At 46.7% G+C, this 25,160-nt stretch overlaps 1 protein-coding gene across 1 annotated transcript in view; it reads right to left on the bottom strand.

Annotated features, from left to right (window-relative positions):
• The window catches only part of VPS33B (VPS33B late endosome and lysosome associated), a 112,100-nt gene that overhangs the window by 26,100 nt on the left and 60,840 nt on the right, over nt 1–25,160 (bottom strand). The window contains exons 11-12 of the mRNA XM_077263547.1: nt 24,734–24,811; nt 12,135–12,208 (exon numbers count right to left, since the gene is read on the bottom strand). Coding sequence (XP_077119662.1) covers nt 12,135–12,208; nt 24,734–24,811 — 152 coding nt within the window. The remainder of the gene's footprint in view (nt 1–12,134; nt 12,209–24,733; nt 24,812–25,160) is intronic.

Genomic DNA, 25,160 nt, shown 5'->3' with positions numbered 1-25,160 from the left:
TCTGTTCAGTCTTCATACCCACATTAAAGGGAATCTATAACCACATTTGACCTATCCAAAGTATGAATATTGACATACAGGTTATAGACTACTGAGGAGAGTGATTCCTGTATGTCTCAGGTCTTGTTGTGGATAAATCATCTTTTATCACTTTAGATAAATGATCTCTTCCAGAATGAGGTGGATGGTACCTGGAAGATTACTCTGCCTCCAGAGCTGATTTTACATGAAGGGGGAGTCACCAGTGTGATGTGTAATGGCCGCTCTCTGCTCTCCTGATCGCACTGCAGAGCTGTGTGTGATTATACCTGACACATCTGCAGATTTCTCTCAGTTTTCATCTAACAAGCAGACCAGGCTGCAAAGCTGTTATAATGCATCATAGCTGAGAGAGAAGCAAAACATGTGTTTGCAAAAAGACAAATTTCATTTCTCCTGTTCTGTGTTAGTTACTTGTCTCACGGGTAACACCGCTTCATGTAAAATCAGCTCTGGAGGCAGAGTTATCTTCCAGGTACCATCCACCTCATATCTTGGAAGAGATCATTTATCTAAAGTGATAAAAGATGATTTCTCCACAACAAGGCATCTGATATGAGACACAGTGAGGACTGTTCCCAGCAGTCTATATCCTGTGTACCCATATTAATAGTTTAGATAGGTAAAATGTGGTGACAGATTCCCTTTAAAGTTCACACTATGCACAAAGGAGAGATCATATTAATGTGGAGCAGAGGTGGGCAATTAATTTTCCCGAGGTGTCACATGAGAGACCATGACTGTTCTTAAGGGACAAACCAATATGATGAAATTCAGCTAAATATTAATATTAACATACAACTAACTACATACTAAATACTAACAACTAATACAACCCTGTTCCTGCAAACCAAACTTCTCCACCTTGACAGAAGATCAGCTCTCCACCCTCCTGTCTAGATCACATCTCACCACTTGCACGCTTGACCCACTCCCATCCCACCTTATCCCTAGCCTCACCACAGTCTTCATCCCAACCCTAACACACCTCTTCAACCTCTCACTCACACAACTGGTGTCTTCCCCTCATCCTTCAAGCATGCCAAGATCACACCCATCCTCAAAAAGCCCTTCCTCGACCCATCCTCTGTGTCTAGCTATCGCCCAATATCTCTTCTCCCTTATGCCTCAAAACTACTGGAACAGCATGTCCATCTTGAACTGTCCTCCTACCTCTCCTCCTGCTCCCTCTTTGACCGGTTACAATCTGGCTTCCGACCGCATCACTCTCAACTGAAACTGCCCTAACTAAAGTCACCAATGACCTACTAACAGCCAAGAGCAAGTGACACTACTCTGTCCTCCTTCTCCTGGACCTGTCTTCTGCCTTCGACAATGTCGACCATTCCCACCTGCTATAGATTCTCTCATCTCTTGGCATCACAGACTTGGCCCTATCTTGGATCTTGTCATATCTAACAGACAGAACATTCAGTGTCTCCCTTTCACACACCACCTCGCCCCCTTGTCTGTTGGTGTTCCCCAAGGTTCAGTCCTAGGGCCCCTGATCTTCTCCATCTACACCTTCGGCCTGAGACAGCTCATAGAATCCCACGGTTTGCAGTATCATCTCTACGCCGATGACACACAAATCTACCTATCTGGACCCGACCTCACCTCCTTACTCACCAAAATCCAACAATGTAACAATGTCTGTCTGCTATTTCAGCTTTCTTTTCTGCTCGCTTTCTAAAACTGAAGATGGACATAACAGAATTCATCATCTTTCCCCCTTCTCACTCTACCCCTCCACCAAACCTATCCATCAATGTGGCTGCTCACTTTCTCCAGTCCTGCATGCTCGGTGCCTCGGGGTGATCCTCGACTCTGCCCGCTCTTTCAAGCTTCATATCCAAGCCCTTGCCTCCTCCAGTCGACTCAAACACAAAAATATCTCCCGGATCCATGCATTCCTTGACCATGTAACCACAAAAAAACTAGTGCACGCCCTTATCATCTCCCGCCTCGATTACTGCAACCTCCTACTCTCTGGCACCACTCCAATCCATCCTACACACTGCTGTTCAACTAATCAACCTGTATCCCGTTATTCCCCAGCCTCTCCTCTCTGCCAAGCCCTTCACTGGGTTCCTATTGTCCAGAGGCTCCAGTTCAAAACCCTTACTATGACATACAAAGCCATCCACAACCTGTCTCCTCCATACATCTGTGACATGGTTTCCCGGTACTTACCCACACGCAACCTTTGATCCTCTCAAGATCTCCTTCTCTACTCCCCTCTTATCTCTTCTTCCCCCAACCTCATACAAGACTTCTCCCGTGCTTCCCCCATACTCTGGAACTCTCTACCCCAACACATCAGACTCCCGCCTACCACAGAAACCTTCAAAAAGAACCTGAAGACCCACCTCTTATGACAAGCCTACAGCGTGCAGTGATCCTTAGTCTGCTGAATCGCCGCACGACCAGCTCTACCCTCTCCTAGTGTATCCTCACCCATCCTCTGTAAACTGTGTGAGCCCTTGCGGGCAGAGTCCTCTCTCCTTTTGTACTTGTGTGTGCCTTGTATTGCTCATGTTTATTATGCTTGTCTATATTTGCCCCTTTTCACATGTAAGGCGCCATGGAATAAATGGCGCTATATAAATGTATAACAATAATAAGAATAATAATAACATATTAATTAGCATTACTTTATACTAACAATTGTATAACTTAATATTGAGAAGGATAATGTCTGGTGACTCGCTGCTACTGCTAATACATGTTATGATAGGGATGATTGCAACATGTATCGTACCAGTAGCAGCGAAGCAAAACTATGTAATTTACTGCTTTTTTTAAATTAAGTTTATAAATTATATGCTCCCGATATTCAGCCTTTGTACCTTGATCAACAGCTCCCCTACTCACATTGTACAAGAGTGTGTGCCAAGATTTCCTAGAATATGGAAAAGTAACACAGCTCTTCTTCCCTAATTCATTAACATGAACAATGCATGTAAAAAAGACATGGATGGAAAAAATTAAGGTGTGCAAGTCACATGATTTTAATTAAGGTCCATGAATGTACTTCTGAATGTTCTCAGTACTAAAAAACGTCTAAGAAAAAAAATCATCCACTCAGATTAAATGTGGTGAATTATTAACAGGTAATGATATAATAAGACATCTCAGTGTCCTTCATGGTGCCTGTATACCTTAGACAGCTATCGGCTGCGGAAAGTGACATGTCAAGCATGTCGAGGTGAGGAGACAAAGCCGCAATGCTCCTCTGGGAAATGGGTCGACATTGACTGTTAGGATTGCTACTTCCAATAGGTGGCACTAGAGTTCTAGTCCTCTTCCTCCCCACATACATGAATACTCGGCTCAGTTGAACAATCATACATTTTCTATGGGGAGCGAAGAGAAAGTCGCTGTCAGACTCCTCTACTCTGAATCATTCTCAACTGCTGATGATGAATTGGGTGACCTCCATACTCAGATGGTCAGACAGGCCCACCAAAATTGTTCATTGGGTCTACATTATTTAAAGTGTATGAAAAACTTCAATTCATAATTTGAATATAAGCAGCACAGCCGGTTGTACATTATACGGCTTTCTGTTCAATCTGCTACATACAGTTTAGTATTGAGGGAGCGTCATGATCCCCGGAATGTGGCAGAGATCACAACACGGAGGAACTCCAGAAGACGACGCCTAACAAAACAGATACAAGCAGGGTATGACATTTCATAGTAAAGGAGCTTCAAGTATTATTAAAGATTGGCTTATCCTTTTCCCTTAACAAAGTAATGATATATTCCACACAAGAACAGATCTACATCCAAAAGATTTACAGCAAAATAGATTTTTGTGTACTCACCGTAAAATCCTTTTCTCCGAGCCATTCATTGGGGACACAGACTGTGGGTGTATGCTGCTGCCACTAGGAGGCTGACACTAAGTGATACAAAGAAAGTTAGCGCCTCCCCTGCAGTATACACCCTCCTGCTGGCTCTCAGCTAACCAGTTCGGTGCAAAAGCAGTAGGAGATCAATAACAGCATATGAGCATATAGCATGTCAAATTATAAAACAAGAACAAGCTAATAGGGTGGGAGCTGTGTCCCCCAATGAATAGCTCGGAGAAAAGGATTTTACGGTGAGTACACAAAAATCCCTATTTCTCCATCGCCTCATTGGGGGACACAGACCGTGGGACGTCCCAAAGCAGTCCCTGGGTGGGGACAACATCAGATCAGGCCCTGTGTAACCGCTACTTACAAGTGCGCCACCGCGGCCTGCAGAGCCGCCTGCCCAGACTCACATCTGTGAAAGTCTAGGAATTATAGTGCTTCAAGAATGCATGCAGACTGGAGGACGAATCCGCAAGCTTGCAGCCGTGCTTACCGACGTCTGGTGCCTAGAGCCCACAGACAGGGAGATTGGCTGACATCTAGTACGGAAGGACTCCTGGATGGTGAAACGAATCCACCAGGCTAATATGGCCGATGAAACAGCTAAACCCTTCCTGTGACCGTCAGGAAGCCTTCTTCTTACCGTCAGGAGGTCCAAATAAAGTGTTCAACCTTCGGAAGGACGCCGTCCTCGATACGTACCTACTCGGAGCACTCACTTCGCCCAGATTATGGAGAACAAATTCCGTTTTGTGGACTGAAGCAGAAAGAGATGAGGGAAGGATGATGCCCCTGTAACAGTGGGAATACAATACCACCTTGGTAACAAGGGAAGGGGATAGCCTGAGGACAACCTTGCCTTGATGGTAATAAGGAAAAAAGTCTGAAAGAACAGAGCGGCAAGCTCTGAAGACTCATAAGGATGACAAGATCGCAGAGAAAAAAGGGAGCGACCTTCCCTGATAGTAAAGTCTTTCCGGATCAAAAAAAAGGAGTCTACTGTAAGACCCCCAGGACCATTAAGGTCCCAAAGATATAACGGTATGCGATAGAGAAGAACCACAGGTGAAGACTCCCTGCCAGGAAGTCCATATTTGCAGTTTTGTTGCAATAAGACGGACCTACATCTGGAGTATTCCAGTGAAGGCAGATCTGATGGAAGATTTCCGGTGAAGTTTCCACTCACTTGAGGAGAAACACTGATGGATGAATATGTCTGCCGCCCAGTGTTCTACTCCAGGGATATGTACTGCCGAGATCACCGAATGATAGATCTCGGCCCATCAGAGAATGTGAAGTACCTCGGCCATGGCGCTTGACTGTGGGTACCTGCTAGATGATTGACGTATGGCACAGCCGTGGAATTATCCAATTGAAGTCGGATGGGGTGACCCGCCTGAAGGCAGTGGACCTGCTGTAGGATTAGCCGTACCGTTCGGATCCCCAGAGCAATGATCGGGAGAAAAAGACTGGCATTGGTAATCACTAATAACCACTGGACCAGGAGAAGGCCCTGGATGAGGAAGGAGCTCAGAGACTACCCTTTGAAAGCCTGATTGACTTGCTGAAAACGAGCGAGCGAAGGAAACTGCTTCCACTGTCGTCACCATTTTTCCTCAGAACCCTCCTAGCGAATTGAATGAACTGAGGGGATGAGTGATCAAGTGCGCAAGCTCTCTGTTGAAGGACCACGACCTTGACTCGAGAAAGAATTACCATCCTTCTGGAAGTGTGCAGGATCATCCTCAAAAAGGATCTGCTGGGCTGGAAATGAGGAGAACTTGTCTAAGTTTAGCTGCCAGCCCAGGTGAGAGGGTATCGCAAGTGATATAGATGACTCAGCGTAGTCCTGGAAGAGCGGCTAGAAAGTTGACCAAATAGGGCAGGACGACCACGCTACTAGGGTGCCAGAGGAAAATGACAACCGCCATGACTCTTGCGAACACTCTGGGTGCGGTAGCAAGGCCGAAGGGCAAGGTCGTGACTTGAAAATGCTGTTCGCGAGTGGAAAGGCGAAGGGATTTTTGTAGAGGTGAAGAATAGGAATGTGAGGGTAAGAATCCCGAATGTCGATGGATGCCAGAAACTCCACCTTTTTCTGTTGAAATAATGGCTGAGTGGAGGAACTCCATCCGAAAAAGGAGGACCTTGTCAAAGGTTGTTAGAAGTTTGAGGTCCAGGATCAGTGTGATTTTTCATTCCCCCTTTTTCGAACCAAGATCCCTTAGATCTAGATCCTGGACAACCCTTCCACTGTTGGTTGGGTCTGTAGAAAAAATACGATCCCTTGTTAGTCTCCCGCTCAGAAGATTTGATTGGCCAGCTGTACTGTCTTCGGGGAAAGGTTACTTGTGTGAATCGAAGTAGTTAAGGTCTCCGACCAGGAGATCATTGCTCAAGCAACCCATGTGGCGGCTAAGGAAAGGTAGAGTGCTGAACCCGAAGCCGCAAGATGGAACAAACCAGATTTGCTATCCGACACTCCGTGGTATTTTTAATTGATGATACATCGGGCAGGGATACTGGTAGGTATACCACAAGAGATTCTACCCGGTTAGTCTGCCAAGTGGCAGAATGCGGGGCTGCATCCAGCAGGTCAGGAAAAAGCCGTCTCTAGCCATCGTCGCTCTCTTTTGACGGTGCATAGTAGAAAATTAGGAACCCTCGATCCACCATCCTCTTAACAGGGAAGTGGAGAGGAATCGTCCGCCTTCTTGCATCATCCGCTAAATAGTGGAGATGCAAAGGGGGGTGCTCGGACACCAACAAGGGGTGCCTCTGTACATCCCCAGAGTTCAGGTCCCCGGGTGGACAGGGCAGGTTGTCTGGCGTTAGGTCTGGATGCAGTAGAGGATACATGGAGGCGACACTCCATGTGCTCATCTGTTGATGGTGTGGGGAGATCGGTGCCCTTTAAAGGACCTGTCGCCCTTAAAAATCAGACCAGGCATGGCATCCCACGTAGAGGCTTCTGTCCAGTGAATCGCTTATCCGGACTGAATGGCAAATGATCTACGAGGGAGTTTAGTCTCCTTATGAGGGACACTGCGTAGTCTAGAGCAGAACCAGAGTCCTCGTTAAAGGGCACCTGTCACCCCGTTTTTTCGGTATGAGATAAAAATACTGTTAAATAGGGCCTGAGCTGTGCATTGCAATAATGTAGTTTGTGGACCCCGATTCCCCACCTATGCTGCCGAAATACGTTACCAAAGTAGTCGTTTTCGCCTGTCAATCAGGCTGGTCTGGTCAAAAGGGCGTGGTGTCTTCCCCCAGATTTTGCGTCGTTTTCCGTTGGTGGTGTAGTGGTGTGCGCATGCCCAAGGTCCAGAATCCTCTGCCAGGGGATTGAAAAGAGCGCGCTGTTCGTTATTTCATTGGTGATCGGTGGGCGCGGCCATCTTCCTTTGGCCGCGCGTGCGCAGAAGCGGCGCTCTGCTGGCCGCGGCTTCAGGAAAATGGCCGCCGCGATATCCATCTGCGCACGCGCGGCATCCCGCGGCCATTTTCCTGAAGCCGCGGCCAGCAGAGCGCCGCTTCTGCGCACGCGCGGCCAAAGGAAGATGGCCGCGCCCACCGATCACCAATGAAATAACGAACAGCGCGCTCTTTTCAATCCCCTGGCAGAGGATTCTGGACCTTGGGCATGCGCACACCACTACGCCACCAACGGAAAACTACGCAAAATCTGGGGGAAGACACCACGCCCTTTTGACCTGACCAGCCTGATTGACAGGCGAAAACTACTACTTTGGTAACGTATTTCGGCAGCATAGGTGGGGAATCGGGGTCCACAAAATACACTATTGTAATGCACAGCTCAGGCCCTATTTAACAGTATTTTTATCTCATACCGAAAAAACGGGGTGACAGGTTCCCTTTAATGTACAGAGATTGGTTGATGGTATAAATAGGCGAGTCCATCCTTCTCTGAAGCTCTGGCAAGTCCAGGTCCTATGCAATATCCTATCCATATTCAGAGCCTTGTTGTCATCAAATCATTGGTGAGGGATCAGGAAATGAAAACTTCTGTTTTCTAGATGCCTGTATGTTTCTATACGCCTGTACGTTTCTAGAATACTTGCGGCCCCTGCTAGCCGACGGCTCCCATGTAGGATAGGGACCATGTATATCGGTCTTGCGAGCACTCCGAGCCACAGAGTGTACACGGCGGGATTCAATCTCTTGGTCACAGAACCATGGATTGCGGTCAGTGTCGAAGTCCACTGAGGGGAACTAGGTACTCTGGGATAAGCAGGTGTCGGCGGTGGAGGGCTCCTGAGCTCATTTAGGTGACCGGCTTCGGATTGATCATGCGCCCTTAAGACCAGGGAATACTGATCATGCACCCTTAAGACCAGGGAATACTGGTCATGCGCCTTTAAGACCAGGGAATACTGATCATGCACCCTTAAGACCAGGGAATACTGGTCATGCGCCTTTAAGACCAGGGAATACTGGTCATGCGCCTTTAAGACCAGGGAATACTGGTCGTGCGCCTTTAAGACCAGGGAATACTGGTCGTGCGCCTTTAAGACCAGGGAATACTGGTCATGCGCCTTTAAGACCAGGGAATACCGGTCGTGTGGCTTTAGGTCAGGTACAGCTTTACCCGGGTACTGATGTAGAGTCGATGTGCCCCTTTAATGCAAAAAAACGTCGCCCCTGTGCGAGCCGGCCAGGTGGACCAAGATGGCCACCAGGAGTTGCAGAGTTGATAAAATCTCGCAGAGAGCAAGAAGCGCCAAAATGGGGGGGGGGGGGGGGGGCGGAGCCACAGACACGATGTGGGCCCTCGAGACTTCCGTGAATAGGCCCAAGGCGGGGCCTAAATTTCTGCAGCCGGCAGGCGACACTAGCAGTAGAAGTGAGGAGCGTTGTTGCCAGGCGAGAAGCGCCAGAAAAGCAGGCTTAGCCGCCTTAGCGCACCATAGTGCGGGCGCGGCTTCTGGGATGTGGCCCACACATTGGCCGAAGCAGGGGGCTAAATTTTTGCAGCCGGCTGGAGCGTTACCTAAGGGAGGTGGGCCACAGTGAAGTGGCTGAAGCTGCCTGTCAGCATGTGGATATCCCGCTGCAGATGGATCCACTCACCATCGGTGCGCGTCCCGGCATGGAGCCACCGCGGATGTGGGTTTCAGCACTGTTCTGTGCAGCATGGACGGTGCAGGGATAAACCCCAATCCACCATCGTTTTGTTAGGGAGGTGGAAAGGAACCGTCCGCCTCCTTGTTCCATCCACTTTCACAGTGGTGGGACAGTGGGGGCTGCTCGGACGCCATAGAGAGGGGCCTCTATACATCCACGGAGTTTAGCCCCCGGGTGGACAGGGCCAGTTGTCCGGCATTAGGCCTGGCTCCAGGAGAGGATACATGGAGGCGACACTCCATGTGCTCGCCCGTTGTTGGTGTGGGGAGATTGGGACTCGAAGGAACCGTCGCCCCTGAAGTGAGCTCAGGCATGGCTTCCCACGTTGCAGGAGAGGGTACGGGGAGGTATACTCTGCATTCTCGCCTGTTGATGATTCGGGGGAGATCGGAACCTTGAAAGGATCCGTCGCCCCCTTCACTCCGTTAATTAAAAAATAAAAATTTACAGAAAAGTAAAAAATAAAATAAAAACGTTGGGGTCTGAACCAGACCCAAGTGCCTCCTACAGACACTAAGTAGTGATGTGTCGTTCGTGAACGAGCCGACACAAAGAGCCGGCTCCCTGCTGTGAACGAAAGGAGTCGGCTCTGCAGCGTGAGTGAACCGAGCCTTTTTTTTTTTTTTTCCTTCCTTATCTGGCGCCTGCAGCCTATCAGATTCAGCCAGGGAAGTGTGACTGTGACTCATGTGGGAGGAGCAGACAGCAGAGAGGTAGAGTGGAGTCTGTGGAGCGTAAATAAATGCATGTGAGTCCAGTGATCACACATTGATCACCTACAGTACGGTCAGGCCATCAATGTTAGTCACGGACAATCTCTTGAAACTGTTTCTATGTGTAATACTACCTCAATTATATTTACTGTAACTTAACTGTTAATACAGTTGGTATGTAACTAGGGTTGCATTGCCATATTCTGTTTGACTTGCTGGGATTTGTAGTGCTGTGCACCACCAACAGAAGTTGATACCATGGTATAGTAGCATTTAGGCTAGGTTCACATTGCGTTAATGTGTGCACGCTAACGGACAGCGTTGCACGGCGAAAATGTCGCAATTAACGCCGTGCAACGGGTCCGTTAGCGCACCCATTGACAGCAATGTGAAGTTTCCCTGTAGCGCATCACTAGTGTGTGCCTTTTTCGGCTCGTGCTAGCGATGTGCTGTTCTTCTGTGGTGCGCCTCGGACGCTGCTTGCAGCATCCGCGGCGCGCCCGAGGTCCGTTCCCCGCTCTCGCAGATCGGGGATCTGCGAGAGCGGGGACGTTAACGCGACCCCTAACGCGGCCCCTAAATAAACATTGCGTTAGCGCAATCCGCTAGCACTAGCGCTAAACGGATTGCCCTAACGCAATGTGAACCTAGCCTTATACATTTCTGTTCCACGTTGTGTTGAAATAAACTTGAGTTTACTATTCCATATGCTTTGCACAGTGTGTGTGTGTACAGTGTGTATACAGTGTGTGTGTGTGTGTGTGTGTATACAGTGTGTGTATACAGTGTGTGTGTATACAGTGTGTGTATACAGTGTGTGTGTGTACAGTGTATACAGTGTGTGTGTGTATACAGTGTGTTTGTACAGTGTGTGTGTCTGTACAGTGTGTATGTATACAGTGTAAGTGTGTGTACAGTGTGTGTGTAAACAGTGTGTACAGTGTGTGTTTGTACAGTGTATACAGTGTGTATGTATACAGTGTATGTGTGTGTACAGTGTGTGTATACAGTGTGCATGTAAGGCTACTTTCACACTGGCGTTGTTTGGTGTACGTCGCAATGCGTCATTTTGGAGAAAAACCGCATCCTGCAAAGTTGCCCGCAGGATGCATTTTTTCTCCATAGACTTTCATTAGCGACGCATTGCGACGTATGGCCACACGTCGCATCCGTCGTGCGATGGATGCGTCGTGTTTTGACGGACTGTCGGCACAAAAAAAGTTCCATGTAACTTTTTTTTGTGCTTCGCGTCCACCATTTTCGACCGCGCATGCGCGGCCGAAACTCCGCCCCCGCCTCCCCGGAACTCACAATGGGCAGCGGATGCGTTGTAAAACTGCATCCGCTGCCCACGTTGTTCATTTCTTTCACAACGTGCGTCGGTACATCGGGCCGACGCATAGCGACGGCCCCACACCGACGCTAGTGTGAAAGCAGCCTTAGCACAGTGCTTGCAGCATGCCTTTATTTGTATGAATTACAATCTTATACAGCACCAACATATAGCACAGCATTTACTAATTCAGAAAGGATGTGTACAAAAAACGGCACATATTACAAAGTAATACAGGTTAGGCTGGGTTCACATTGCGTTAATGGACGTTACAGAGCGGCATAACATGGTGTAACGTAGTCCGTTAACGCCACCATTGACTGCAATGTCGGACGCATCACTAGCGCACGCCCACAATGGACGTGCGCTAGGGATGTGCCGTCATTGAGTGACGGACCCGAGACGCGGGCTGCAGCGTTTCCGGGTCCGTCACTACTAGCGCAGATAGAGCTACCAGAGCTCTATCTGCGCTAGCGCGATGTAAACGTCGGCACTTGCGTTAACAGCAGCCCGTTAGCGTATGTGCAGAACGGGCTGCTGCTAACGCAGTGTGAACCCAACTTAGGACTACAACCAAGTAGCACGGGCTCTGTTCACAAGAGCCAACAATCTGAGGAAACAGCAATGCTAAAAAACGGTCTTTACTGCTTCACTAGATAACATATACACATGTAGCATGAGGCTGTCACTTTACAGGCAAAGACCGGGAACGATGACAGTGTAAAATCTATTTTTATTTTAAAAAAGAGCCGGTTCACGAGCCGAAAGAGCCGGCTCTTCATAGTGAGCGGAGCCGAAAGAGCCAGATCACCAAAAAGAGCCGGACTGCCCATCACTAACACTAAGCAAGAACTGGTTAGCTGAGAGCCAGCAGGAGGGTGTATACTGCAGGGGAGGAGCTAACTTTCTTTGTTTCACTTAGTGTCAGCCTCCTAATGGCAGCAGCATACACCCACGGGCTGTGTCCCCCAATGAGGCGAAGGAGAAATCCTGGGTAACTGGTGTTCTCATAAAGAGGAATTTCTTTAACTATTGTGCTACCTTATCCTGAGCGTTCAGCAGAATTTTCACACTTTTATCGGATGAGGTGACCTCAGGCCCAAACTCCACGCTTCCTGAAACATAAGAAGATAATATAAAGAGGACAATAAAGATACGCACTCGGCTTGAAACAAGTTTGTTTTACAATGGCCATATTGATCATGTGCTTTCCTTTTACAGATATGTTTAATAAGGTTTGTTCAAATGCACAGTTATAAATGAAGTAAATGGTCAGATATTTGGGATCAGCAAAATTAAAAGTGCTTTTTCCTTCTTGGTCCTTATGACTGAGACTGTAACAACTCCATCCAGATTCCGGAGGCAGAACTAAGCAGGGAGCCCAGAACGGCTGAGCTACTCTGTCTCCACCGCCACAGTTTCAGAGCTGGAAGTATTTAATTCTTTCTCAGACATGTAAGCCTGAAATAGAAGTAGCCCTTTAACCCCTTCACCCCCAAGGGTGGTTTGCACGTTAATGACCGGGTCAATTTTTACAATTCTGACCACTGTCCCTTTATGAGGCTATAACTCTGGAACGCTTTGACGGATCTTGGCGATTCTGACATTGTTTTCTCGTGACATATTGTACTTCATGTTAAAGGTAAAATTTATTCGATATAACTTGCGTTTATTTGTGAAAAAAATGGAAATTTGGCGAAAATTTTGAAAATTTTGCAATTTTCCAACTTTGAATTTTTGTGCCCTTAAATCACAGACATATGTCACGCAAAATACTTAATAAGTAACATTTCCCACATGTCTACTTTACATCAGTACAATTTTGGAACCAAAATTTTTTTTTGTGACGGAGTTATAAGGGTTAAAAGTTGACCAGCAATTTCTCATTTTTACAACACCATTTTTTTTTAGGGACCACATCTCATTTGAAGTCATTTTGAGGGGTCTATATGATAGAAAATACTCAAGTGTGACACCATTCTAAAAACTGCACCCCTCAAGGTGCTCAAAACCACATTCAAGAAGTTTATTAACCCTTCAGGTGTTTCACAGGAATTTTTGGAATGTTTAAATAAAAATTAACATTTAACTTTTTTTCACACAAAATTTATTTCAGCTCCAATTTGTTTTATTTTACCGAGGGTAACAGGAGAAAATGGACCCCCAAAGTTGTTGTACAATTTGTCCTGAGTACGATGATACCCCATATGTGGGTGTAAACCATTGTTTAGGCGCATGGCAGAGCTTGGAAGGGAAGGAGCGCCATTTGACTTTTCAATGCAAAATTGACTGGAATTGAGATGGGACGCCATGTTGCGTTTGGAGAGCCCCTGATGTGCCTAAACATTGAAACTCCCTACAAGTGACACCATTTTGGAAAGTAGACCCCCTAAGGAACTTATCTAGATGTGTGGTGAGCACTTTGACCCACCAAGTGCTTCACAGAAGTTTATAATGCAGAGCCGTAAAAATAAAAAATCATATTTTTTCACAAAAATGATCTTTTCGCCCCCAATTTTTTATTTTCCCAAGGGTAAGAGAAGAAATTGGACCCCAAAAAATGTTGTGCAATTTGTCCTGAGTACGCTGATACCCCATATGTGGGTGTAAACCATTGTTTGGGCGCATGGCAGAGCTTGGAAGGGAAGGAGCGCCATTTGACTTTTCAATGCAAAATTGACTGGAATTGAGATGGGACGCCATGTTGCGTTTGGAGAGCCCCTGATGTGCCTAAACATTGAAACTCCCTACAAGTGACACCATTTTGGAAAGTAGACCCCCTAAGGAACTTATCTAGATGTGTGGTGAGCACTTTGACCCACCAAGTGCTTCACAGAAGTTTATAATGCAGAGCCGTAAAAATAAAAAATCATATTTTTTCACAAAAATGATCTTTTTGCCCCCAATTTTTTATTTTCCCAAGGGTAAGAGAAGAAATTGGACCCCAAAAAATGTTGTGCAATTTGTCCTGAATACGCTGATACCCCATATGTGGGTGTAAACCATTGTTTGGGCGCATGGCAGAGCTTGGAAGGGAAGGAGCGCCATTTGACTTTTCAATGCAAAATTGACTGGAATTGAGATGGGACGCCATGTTGCGTTTGGAGAGCCCCTGATGTGCCTAAACATTGAAACTCCCTACAAGTGACACCATTTTGGAAAGTAGACCCCCTAAGGAACTTATCTAGATGTGTGGTGAGCACTTTGACCCACCAAGTGCTTCACAGAAGTTTATAATGCAGAGCCGTAAAAATAAAAAATCATATTTTTTCACAAAAATGATCTTTTCGCCCCCAATTTTTTATTTTCCCAAGGGTAAGAGAAGAAATTGGACCCCAAAAAATGTTGTGCAATTTGTCCTGAGTACGCTGATACCCCATATGTGGGTGTAAACCATTGTTTGGGCGCATGGCAGAGCTTGGAAGGGAAGGAGCGCCATTTGACTTTTCAATGCAAAATTGACTGGAATTGAGATGGGACGCCATGTTGCGTTTGGAGAGCCCCTGATGTGCCTAAACATTGAAACTCCCTACAAGTGACACCATTTTGGAAAGTAGACCCCCTAAGGAACTTATCTAGATGTGTGGTGAGCACTTTGACCCACCAAGTGCTTCACAGAAGTTTATAATGCAGAGCCGTAAAAATAAAAAATCATATTTTTTCACAAAAATGATCTTTTTGCCCCCAATTTTTTATTTTCCCAAGGGTAAGAGAAGAAATTGGACCCCAAAAAATGTTGTGCAATTTGTCCTGAATACGCTGATACCCCATATGTGGGTGTAAACCATTGTTTGGGCGCATGGCAGAGCTTGGAAGGGAAGGAGCGCCATTTGACTTTTCAATGCAAAATTGACTGGAATTGAGATGGGACGCCATGTTGCGTTTGGAGAGCCCCTGATGTGCCTAAACATTGAAACTCCCTACAAGTGACACCATTTTGGAAAGTAGACCCCCTAAGGAACTTATCTAGATGTGTTTTGAGAGCTTTGAACCCCCAAGTGTTTCACTACAGATTATAACGCAGAGCCGTGAAAATAATTTTTTTTTTTTCTCAAAAATGATTTTTTAGCCCCCAGCTTTGTATTTTTACAAGGGTAACAGAATAAATTGGACCCCAAAATTTGTTTTCCAATTTGTCCTGAGTATGCTGATACCCCATATGTGGGGGGGAACCACTGTTTGGGCGCATGACAGAGCTCGGAAGGGAAGGAGCGCCATTTGGAATGCAGACTTAAATGGATTGGTCAGCAGCCGTCACGTTGCATTTGCAGAGCCCCTGATGTACCCAAACAGCACAAACCCCCCACAAGTGACCCCATATTGGAAACTAGACCTCCCAAGGAACTTATCTAGATGTGTTTTGAGAACTTTGAACCCCCAAGTGTTTCACTAAAGTTTATAGCGCAAAGCCGTGAAAATAAAAATTCTTTTTTTTCCCACAAAAATGATTTTTAGCCCCCCAAATTTTTATTTTCCTAAGGATAACAAGAGAACTTGGACCCCAGAAGTTGTTGTTCAATTTGTCCCGAGTACGCTGATAATACATATGTTGGGGTAAACCCCTTTTTGGGCGCACGGGAGAGCTCGGAAGGGAAGGAGCACTGTTTTACTTTTTCAACGCAGAATTGGCTGGAATTGAGATTGGACGCCATGTCGCGCTTGGAGAGCCCCTGATGTGCCTGGACAGTGGAAACCCCCCAATTCTACCTGAAACCCTAACCCAAACACACCCCTAACCCTAATCCCAACGGTAACCCTAACCACACCCCTAGCCCTGACACACCCATAATTCTAATCCCAACCCTAATCCAAACGTAAATGTAATCCAAACCCTAACCCTAACTTTAGCCCCAACCCTAACTTTAGCCCCAACCCTAACTTTACCTCCAACCCTAGCCCTAACCCTAACCCTACCCCTAACCCTAACCCTAAACGTGACTGAAATACGTGGCACTGAAATACGTGGCACTGAAATACGTGGCACTGAAATACGTGGCACTGAAATACGTGCAACTGAAATACGTGCAACTGAAATACGTGGTACTAAAATATGTGGCACTGAAATACGTGATACGTGGCACTGAAATACGTGGCACTGAAACACGTGGCACTGAAATACGTGATACGTGGCACTGAAATACATGGCACTGAAATACGTGGCACTGAAATACGTGGCACTGAAATACGTGGCACTGAAATACGTGGCACTATGACTGTCAGAAAATGTTCATTAAACGGTTAGGGGTGAGGTTAGGGGTAGAGTTAGGGTTAGGGTTTGGATCCCTTTATCACCTTGATGGTGGTGGGTGGCTTTTCAGTGTGTTTTCTGTTTTTTTCGATAAAAATGCATGCGTTTTTAACGCAAACAAACGCATGTGCTTAAAAACGCAAGAAAATACTGCAGGTTGTATTTCTGAAAATGAACGCATGCAGAAAAAACCCGCATGCGTTTGAAAACGTGACCAAACGCGTACAAAAAAACCGCATGCGTTTTCAATGTTAAATATAGGGAAAAAACGCATGCGTTTTTTTGTGCAAAAAACGCTGCAGACAAAAACGCAAGTGTGAAACCAGCGACGCTTTTTATAGCAAAAAAGTTTTTGCGTCTCCACATTTTGAGACCTATAATTTTTCCACATTTGCTCCACAGAGTCATGTGAGGTCTTGTTTTTTGCGGGACGAGTTGACGTTTTTATTGGTAACATTTTCGGACACGTGACCGTTTTTGATCGCTTTTTATTCCGATTTTTGTGAGGCAGAATGACCAAAAACCTGCTATTCATGAATTTCTTTTGGGAGAGGCGTTTATACCGTTCCGCGTTTGGTAAAATTGATAAAGCAGTTTTATTCGTCGGGTCAGTATGATTACAGCGATATCTCATTTATATCATTTTTTTTATGTTTTGGCGCTTTTATACGATAAAAACTATTTTATAGAAAAAATAATTATTTTGGTATCGCTTTATTCTCAGGACTATAACTTTTTTATTTTTTTGCTGATGATGCTGTATGGCGGCTTGTTTTTTGCGGGACAAGATGACGTTTTCAGCGGTACCATGGATATTTATATCAGTCTTTTTGATCGCGTGTTATTCCACTTTTTGTTCGGCGGTATGGTAATAAAGCGTTGTTTTTTGCCTCGTTTTTTTTTTTTTTTTCTTACGGTGTTTACTGAAGGGGTTAACTAGTGTGGCAGTTTTATAGGTTGGGTCGTTACGGACGTGGCGATACTAAATATGTGTACTTTTATTGTTTTTTTTTTTTAATTTAGATAAAAAAATGTATTTATGGGAATAATATTTTTTTTTTTTTTCATTATTTTGGAATATTTTTTTTTATTTTTTTTTACACATTTGGAAATTTTTTTTTTTACTTTTTTACTTTGCCCCAGGGGGGGACAATACAGATCGGTGATCTGCCAGTTTGCATAGCACTCTGACAGATCACCGATCTGAGAGAAGTGCAGGCTGCTTCACAGTGCCTGCTCTGAGCAGGCTTCTGTGAAGTCACCTCCCTCCCTGCAGGACCCGGATCCGCGGCCATCTTGGATCCGGGTCTGGAGCAGGCAGGGAGGGAGGTAAGACCCTCGCAGCAACGCGATCACATCGCGTTGCTGCGGGGGGCTCAGGGAAGCCCGCAGGGAGCCCTCTCCCTGCGCGATGCTTCCCTGCATCGCCGGCACATCGCGATCATGTTTGATCGCGGTGTGCCGGGGGTTAATGTGCCGGGGGCGGTCCGTGACCGCTCCTGGCACATAGTGCCGGATGTCAGCTGCGATATGCAGCTGACACCCGGCCGCGATCGGCCGCGCTCCCCCCGTGAGCGCGGCCGATCGGCTATGACGTACTATCCCGTCGGCGGTCATACGGGCCCACCCCACCTCGACGGGATAGTACGTCAAATGTCGGGAAGGGGTTAAATAAAAAAGCACATGTCCGGTATAATAAAGAGCAGGATGCTAATTAATCATGGAATTGCAGGACACAGCATGAGAGAAATAGGCCAGAGAACCTAGAAAATGAAGAAAATAAAGGTCCAGAAGGAACTGTGGAGGAAAAAAAAAGAAAGAAAAAAAGAAAGAAAGAAAGAAAAAAAAGAGAAAAATAGAAAGACAAATACAGAAATAAATAGAGAAGAAAAAGATAAAGGAAGGAAAGAAATGTACATTGAAAAAGAAAGAGGAAAAAGAAAAAAAGAAGGAATAAGAAAGAAAAATATAGAAAAATAGACAAAAGCATGAAAGAAAGAAGGAAAGAAAGCAAAAATTCAAAAAAAAAAAAAGAGAACGAAAGACAGAAAAACAGAAAGAGAAACAGAAATAAAGAAGAAAAGAAAAAGAAATAGAAAAGGATAGGAAATAGGAAACAGACAGAAAGAGGACAAAATGAAAGAAAAAAAGAAAAAGAAAATAATAAAGAGAAAAAGAATGAAACTCAAAGAAAAAGAGGGTCAGAAAGAAAAATTTAGAAAGAAAACAGGGATTTTTGTGTACTCACCGTAAAATACTTTTCTCCGAGCCACTCATTGGGGGGACACAGGACAGTGGGTGTATGCTGTTGCCACTAGGAGGCTGACACTAAGTTAATACAAACAAAGTTAGCTCCTCCTCTGCAGTATACACCCTCCTGACGGCTCTTAGAGAACCAGTTCAGTGCAAAAGCAGTATGAGAACATTAAAAACATATAAAAGTACAACATGTCAAACTAACGAAAAACCAGCCATTAGGCTAACAGGGTGGGCGCTGTGTCCCCCAATGAGTGGCTCGGAGAAAAGGATTTTACAGTGAGTATGCAAAAATCCCTGTTTTTCCTTCGCCTCATTGGGGGACATAAGACCGTGGGACGTTCCAAAGCAGTCTTTGGGTGGGAACACAACAGAAAACATTAGGCTTCACGTAACAACTGCCTAGATGTGCGCCACCGCAGCCTGCAGAATTATTCTGCTCAGCCCCGCATCAGCCGAAGCTTGGGTACGAACATTATAGTGCTATGAGAAAGTATGTAGGCTGGACCAAGTCATGGCATTGCAGACCTGCTCTGCTGACGCCTGATGCCGAATGGCCCAGGAAGCATCCACTGACCGAGTGGAGTGCGCTCTGATCCCCGCTGGGATAGGCTTACCTCTGATGAGGTAGGACTCCTGAATGGTGGAACAAATCCACCTATCTATAGTGGCCTTTGAAGAGGCTAGACCCTTCCTGTGCCCCTCAGGAAGCACGAACAAAGAATCCGACCTTCGGAAGAATGCCGCCCTTGAGACGTACCTTCTCAGAGCTCTGACTACATCCAGAGTATGGAGAGCCCTTTCCACCCTGTGGACTGGAGTCGGACAAAATGAAGGAAGAACAATGTCCTCGTTAAGGTGGAAGGATGAGATAACTTTGGGCCAAAAGGATGGGGACGGCCTGAGGACAACCTTGTCCTGATGGAAAGTAAGGAAAGGTGCCCGACAGGACAGAGCAGCCAGCTCCGAAACCCGCCTGATCGATGCGATTGCCACGAGAAAAGCAATTATTCAGGACAGAAAGGTGATCGAAATGTCCTGAAGCGGTTCAAAAGGAACTTCCTGTAAGACTCCCAAGTCCAAGCTTAGGTCCCAAGGATCTGAAGGCCTGAGATAGGGGGAAGCACATGTGTAACCCCCTGAATGAACATTTTCACCTGAGGTTTTGTCACAATCCTACGTTGGAATAAGACTGGTAAGGCACATATCTGACCCTTGAGCGAGCTGAGTGCCAAGCCTGAGGAGTCCAGACCGATCTGTAGGAATTCTATTGGTGGGAATAGAGAAGGCGAGGAGGAGACGTCTACGAGCTTTGCACCAAGCAAAAAATGTCTTACAGGTACTGTGATAAATGCGTACCGACGCAGGCTTACGAGCACGGATCATTGTGGACGCGAACTGTTGTGAAAAGCCAGCCTGGGTCAGAATCCAGGATTCAACGGCCAAGCTGTTAAACACAGGGCCGCTGAGTTCTGGTGGTAAATAGTCCCCTGGGAGAGCAGATCTGGATTATCTGGCAGTCGCAAGGGTACGTTGGTGACGAGATGCACCAACTCTGCGAACGACGCCCGGCATGGCCAATCTGGAGAGACCAGGATCACTGGAACCCCTTCTGCCTTGATCTTTTTGATGACTCTCGGAAGAAGCGGCAGCGGAGAAAAAAAATGTACGGAAGACGGAACTGTCGCCAAGAACGAACCAGAGCATCCACTCCTATGGCTCTTGGATCTCGAAACCGAGCTATGAACCTGGAGACCTTGGCGTTGAGTCTGGACACCATCAGATCCACATCCGGGGTCCCCCAACGAAGACAGATCTGTTGGAAAACATCCGGAAGAAGTTCCCACTCGCTTGAAGCGAGACCCTTGCGGCTGAGGAAGTCTGTCACACAGTTTTCTACGCCTGGTATGTGTACTGGGGAGATTACCAAGTGGTTCCTCTCTGCCCACTGAAGAATGTGAGTTAGCTCGCACATGGCCGCTCTGCTGCAGGTACCCCCTTGATGGTTGATGTATGCCACATTTGTGGCGTTGTCCAATTGAATTCGGATTGGGTGACCTGCTAGGAGATAATGAAACTGCAGTAGAACAAGCCATGTCACTCGGATTTCCAAGACATTGATTGGAAGTTTCGATTCCTGAGATGACCAACGGCCCTGAGCGGTGTGGTGATGAAAAACTGCTCCCCAGCCCAGAAGACTGGCATCGGTAGTCACCACTAGCCATTGAATGGGGAGAAAGGACTTTCCCAGGTTGAGGGAAGAACTCAATGTCCACCATCTGAGAGTCTGCCTGATCCACAGGGATAGACGGCATCGGCAGTCGAGGGAGAACGGTTTGCTGTCCCAAGCCGCTAGAAGAGCATGCAGTAGGGGACGGAGGTGCATCTATGCGAAAGGAACCGCTTCCATTGCTGCCACCATTTTGCCCAGTACCCTCATTGCAAAGCGGATGGAAGGAAGGGATGACTGAGAAAGTGCACAGGCTCCTTGGTGAAGGGCTTGGACCTTGTCTTGAGGGAGAATCACCAACCCTCGAGAGGTGTCCAGGGTCATGCCTAAAAAGGATATCTGCTGAGCTGGAATGGGGGAAGACTTTGCTAAGTTTATCAGCCAACCCAGACGAGAAAGAGTATCGCAAGTGATATGAACAGACTCCACGCAGTCATGGAAAGACAGACCCTTGAGCAGGAGGTCGTCCAGATAGGGTAGTACAACCATGCTCCGAGAGTGCAGGATGGACATAACAGGTGCCATGACCTTTGTGAAGACCCTGGGAGGGATAGCAAGGCAGAAGGGCAAGGCAGTGAACTGAAAATGCTGTTTATGAATGGCGAAACGCAGGAACTTTTGGTGGGGGGGAATCGGTATGTGCAGGTAAGCATCTGGAATATCGATGGATGCTAGAAACTTCCCTTTTTCCATTGAGGTGATGACCGAACGCAGAGACTCCATGTGGAAATGACGGACCTTGACAAATTTGTTTAGAAGTTTGAGGTCTAGTATGGGTCTCACTTTTCCATCCTTTTTTGGGACAACGAATAGGTTGGAGTAGAATCCCTTGAACCTTTCATTTTTCAGAACCAGGACAATGAAGCCATTGTGGCGCAAACAGTCTATGGCTTGGGAAAGAGTCTTTGCCCTTGCCCTTGATGCTGGAAGTCAGGAAGGAAAGAAATGAACCGGAGGACGAAAAGAAAAATCGATTTTGTATCCGGAAGACACCAGGTCTCTGACCCATTAGTCGTGAACGACTGAGAGCCAGACCTGGTGAAACAGAAGTATGTGAAAGCCTACCCTGCTGGTGTCGACTGGATAACCCCATGAGTCATTTGGCGGAAAATCTGTGGGACCTACATCCCTTAGATCCAGACTGTTTGGGCCGGCCCTTCTATCGCTGATTGGACCTAAAGGATCCCTGGTGTCCTTTGTTCTGATCCCGACAAGGTAGTGGTAGTGGACCATCCCTGATTGGCGTGAAAGGATCGGAAACAGATTTGTTGTTGATGCCAAAAAGGACGCCTATGCCTCTGCTGGGGAAGAAATTTGCTCTTTCCTCCTGTAGCATCCGAGATAAGCTGATCCCAACAAACGCCCACTCTGGCAAGGAGGAGATGTCAGAGACTTTTTTGACGCAGAATCAGACTTCAATTCTCTGAGCCACAAAGATCTCCTGATCGTGATGGCATTTGCCGCCGATAGAGCCGCACAGTTGGCTGCATCCAAAGACGCGTGTACCAGGTAATCTCCTGCCTGAGAAATTTGGCTAGCCAGCTGCACTGCCTTCGGAGGAAGATTAGTGCTCTGAATGGAATTAGCCAAGGTCTCCGACCAAGAAACCATTGCTTCAGCTACCCACGCTGCAGCGAAGGAAGGATTAGAGCCGCACCTGAGGCCTCAAAGACAGATAGAGCCAAATTTTTTATCTGGCGGTCTGTGGAATTTTTAATAGATGATTCGTCCAGGCGAGAGACTGGCGGGTCTACTACAGGAGACTCAGCCCAATCTTTTCTCAGATCAGCTGAGAAAGGGTACTTCGCCTCAAGAGTTTTTGTCCTGTAAAGCGCTTATCCAGTAGCTCCCTGTGCCGATTAACTATATCCTGAAACTCCGGGTGAATGGTGAATGTTCTATAAGGACGCTTAGCTTTTTTGAAGCACACAGCGTGATCCGAAACAGAGCCGGAGTCTTCATCAACCTTCAGCGTTTGGTTGACGGCCTCAATCAGAGAATCAACCATCCTCAAAGTCTGGCAAATCCGTATCTAAGGAGACGTTAGATTCATCAAGTTCACTACCAACGTCTAGAGAGGGAGAACGAGAAACGGAGCTCGTAGACGCCATGGTACGCGATTGTACAGGAAACGTACTACGTATCAGTTTCCTGGACGCTTATACGTTTCTAGATTGTGTGCGGCCCCTGCTAGCCGACTGTTCCCATGTAGGGGAGGGTCCCGTTTGCGTCAGACGTGCGAACTTCATGATCCCCAGAAGGAACATTGAAGGATTCAAGTGCTTTGGCCAGAGAAGTCAGATTGCGAGAGAGACCCACTCAGGTGAATAAGGACACTGGGCTCAGTGTCAGTGGGGGACTCTTGAGCGCATTTGGGGTCACAGGCTATGCAGAGCAGCGGACTCTGAGCTTTTGGAAACGCAGACTGGAAGGAGTTACATGAAGTGAAAAAGACTGTAAGAGTCTTATGGGACTTTTTAGGTGCCTGAGGCTGGGACATGATGTACTCCTATGAGCCCCCTTAATCAGGCTTCTCACAGAGGATAGGATACTGAAATGGAGAGAGGGAGACCTAATGGCAGCGCTCTTTACCCAGGTGCTGTGTCCCAGCCACGAGAATCACACTCCGCGTCGCTATCCGAGCAAGCAGGAGGCCTCCTGAGCATCTAGATGCCCTGTCAGCTTGCGACAGGGTGTAGGAAGATGGCCAAGATCTCATGGGCAACTCTCGTTCAGAACGAGAAGCGCCAGAAAAGTGGGCAGAGCCAACGGAACACATCATAGCGGGGGTGGAGCTTCGGCCTGTACAAGGCCAAAGCCAGAGAGTAAATTTTTACCCAGGCCAGAAAAACGTCCCCCCTGCCGGGAAAAGTCTGCTGCCTGTGCCCGGATTGCTCAGAGCCCCCCTTCTCAGCGCTTACCCGGAGAGGCTGGAGATGTCCTGATGCTGCAGGTACCTTTGCTGTAGTGCAGGTACCTCTGTTGTGCAGCTGCTGTCACTGGTGATTTTTTATTTTTGACGGTGCAGGGATAAGATTAAAAACCCTCAATCCACTCTCCCTTTCATAGGGAGATGGAGTGGAACCGTTCATCTCCTTGCTTCATCCGCTAGACAGTGGTGGAGCAGTGGGGGCTGCACAGACACCAAAAACAGAGGGTGCCTCTGTGCATCCAAGGGGTTTAATCCTGGTGGACAAGGGCTAGTTGTCTGGCATTAGGCCTGGCTGCAGAAGAGGATACATGGAGGCTACACTCCATGTGCTCCTCTGTTGATGGTGCGGGGAGATAGGTGCCCGTTAAGGGACCCGTCGCCCCCAAAAATCAGTCCAGGCATGGCATCCCACATCACAGGAGAGGATACGTGGAGGCAACACTCCACGTGCTCGCCTGTTGTTGGTTCGGGGAGATCGGAGCCTTGAAAGGATCCGTCGCCCCTTCGTCCAGGTAAAAAATCTTAAGCATTAAAAATTAAAATTAAAAGTGAAAATAAAAAAAAGAGTCTTTGGTCTGAATAGCAGACCCGTGTGCCTCCTATGGACACTAAGCATGAACTGGTTCTCTGGGAGACAGCAGGAGGGTGTATACTGCAGAGGAGGAGTTAACTTTCTTTGTATTAACTTAGTGTCAGCCTCCTAGTGGCAGCAGCATACACCCACAGTCCTGTGTCCCCCAATGAGGCGAAGGAGAAAAGAAAGATAGCACGAAAAAATAGAAGAAGGGAAGGAAAGGAGGAAAGAAAGAAATAGGTTCATCAGATGAGCAGGACTGAAGATAATGTTTGTCTTCACTTTCATAGATTACCATTTTCATTGAATGGTTATGCGGATGCCTAGGTGTCACTGTATAACATATAAATACATGTAATTATGTTGTGTACATATATCTTTGTAATCAAATTTATCTTACCACATTTAATGCGAAAAATATCATCAACCAGTCCTTCATAGACGACCTGAGAACACAGGGCAGTGATGTAATCCACATCTGCAAGAGCAAGACAACACATTGGCAGGACCTCACACTGATCATTCTCAGATCTGAAAATCATGAAGGTTACTTGATGCTGGGAGATCCAAAATGCCAATGAAAGACTATGGTCACATGTTAACTTTTTTCAGCAAAGTCGATGAGATTTCAAAAATATTATGCACACAGCTTGGTTTTTGTTTGTCCTGAGTATTTTGTGCCAAACCTTGTTTTTTGTAGAATGGAACAAGTCACTTCTTTCGGCATTTTTCACCCATTGAAAAGCAATGGGTGGTGAAAAAAACACTGAAAAAATGCTTCAAAAATGCAGGTATCAGTTTTTGCTGCATTTTTGGGGTCACAACCT

Source organism: Ranitomeya variabilis, chromosome 5 (assembly GCF_051348905.1).
Source record: "Ranitomeya variabilis isolate aRanVar5 chromosome 5, aRanVar5.hap1, whole genome shotgun sequence".
NCBI classification, from domain to species: Eukaryota; Metazoa; Chordata; class Amphibia; order Anura; family Dendrobatidae; genus Ranitomeya; species Ranitomeya variabilis.
Note: the sequence above shows the minus strand (reverse complement) of the source record. Positions and strands in the feature narration are given on the sequence as shown.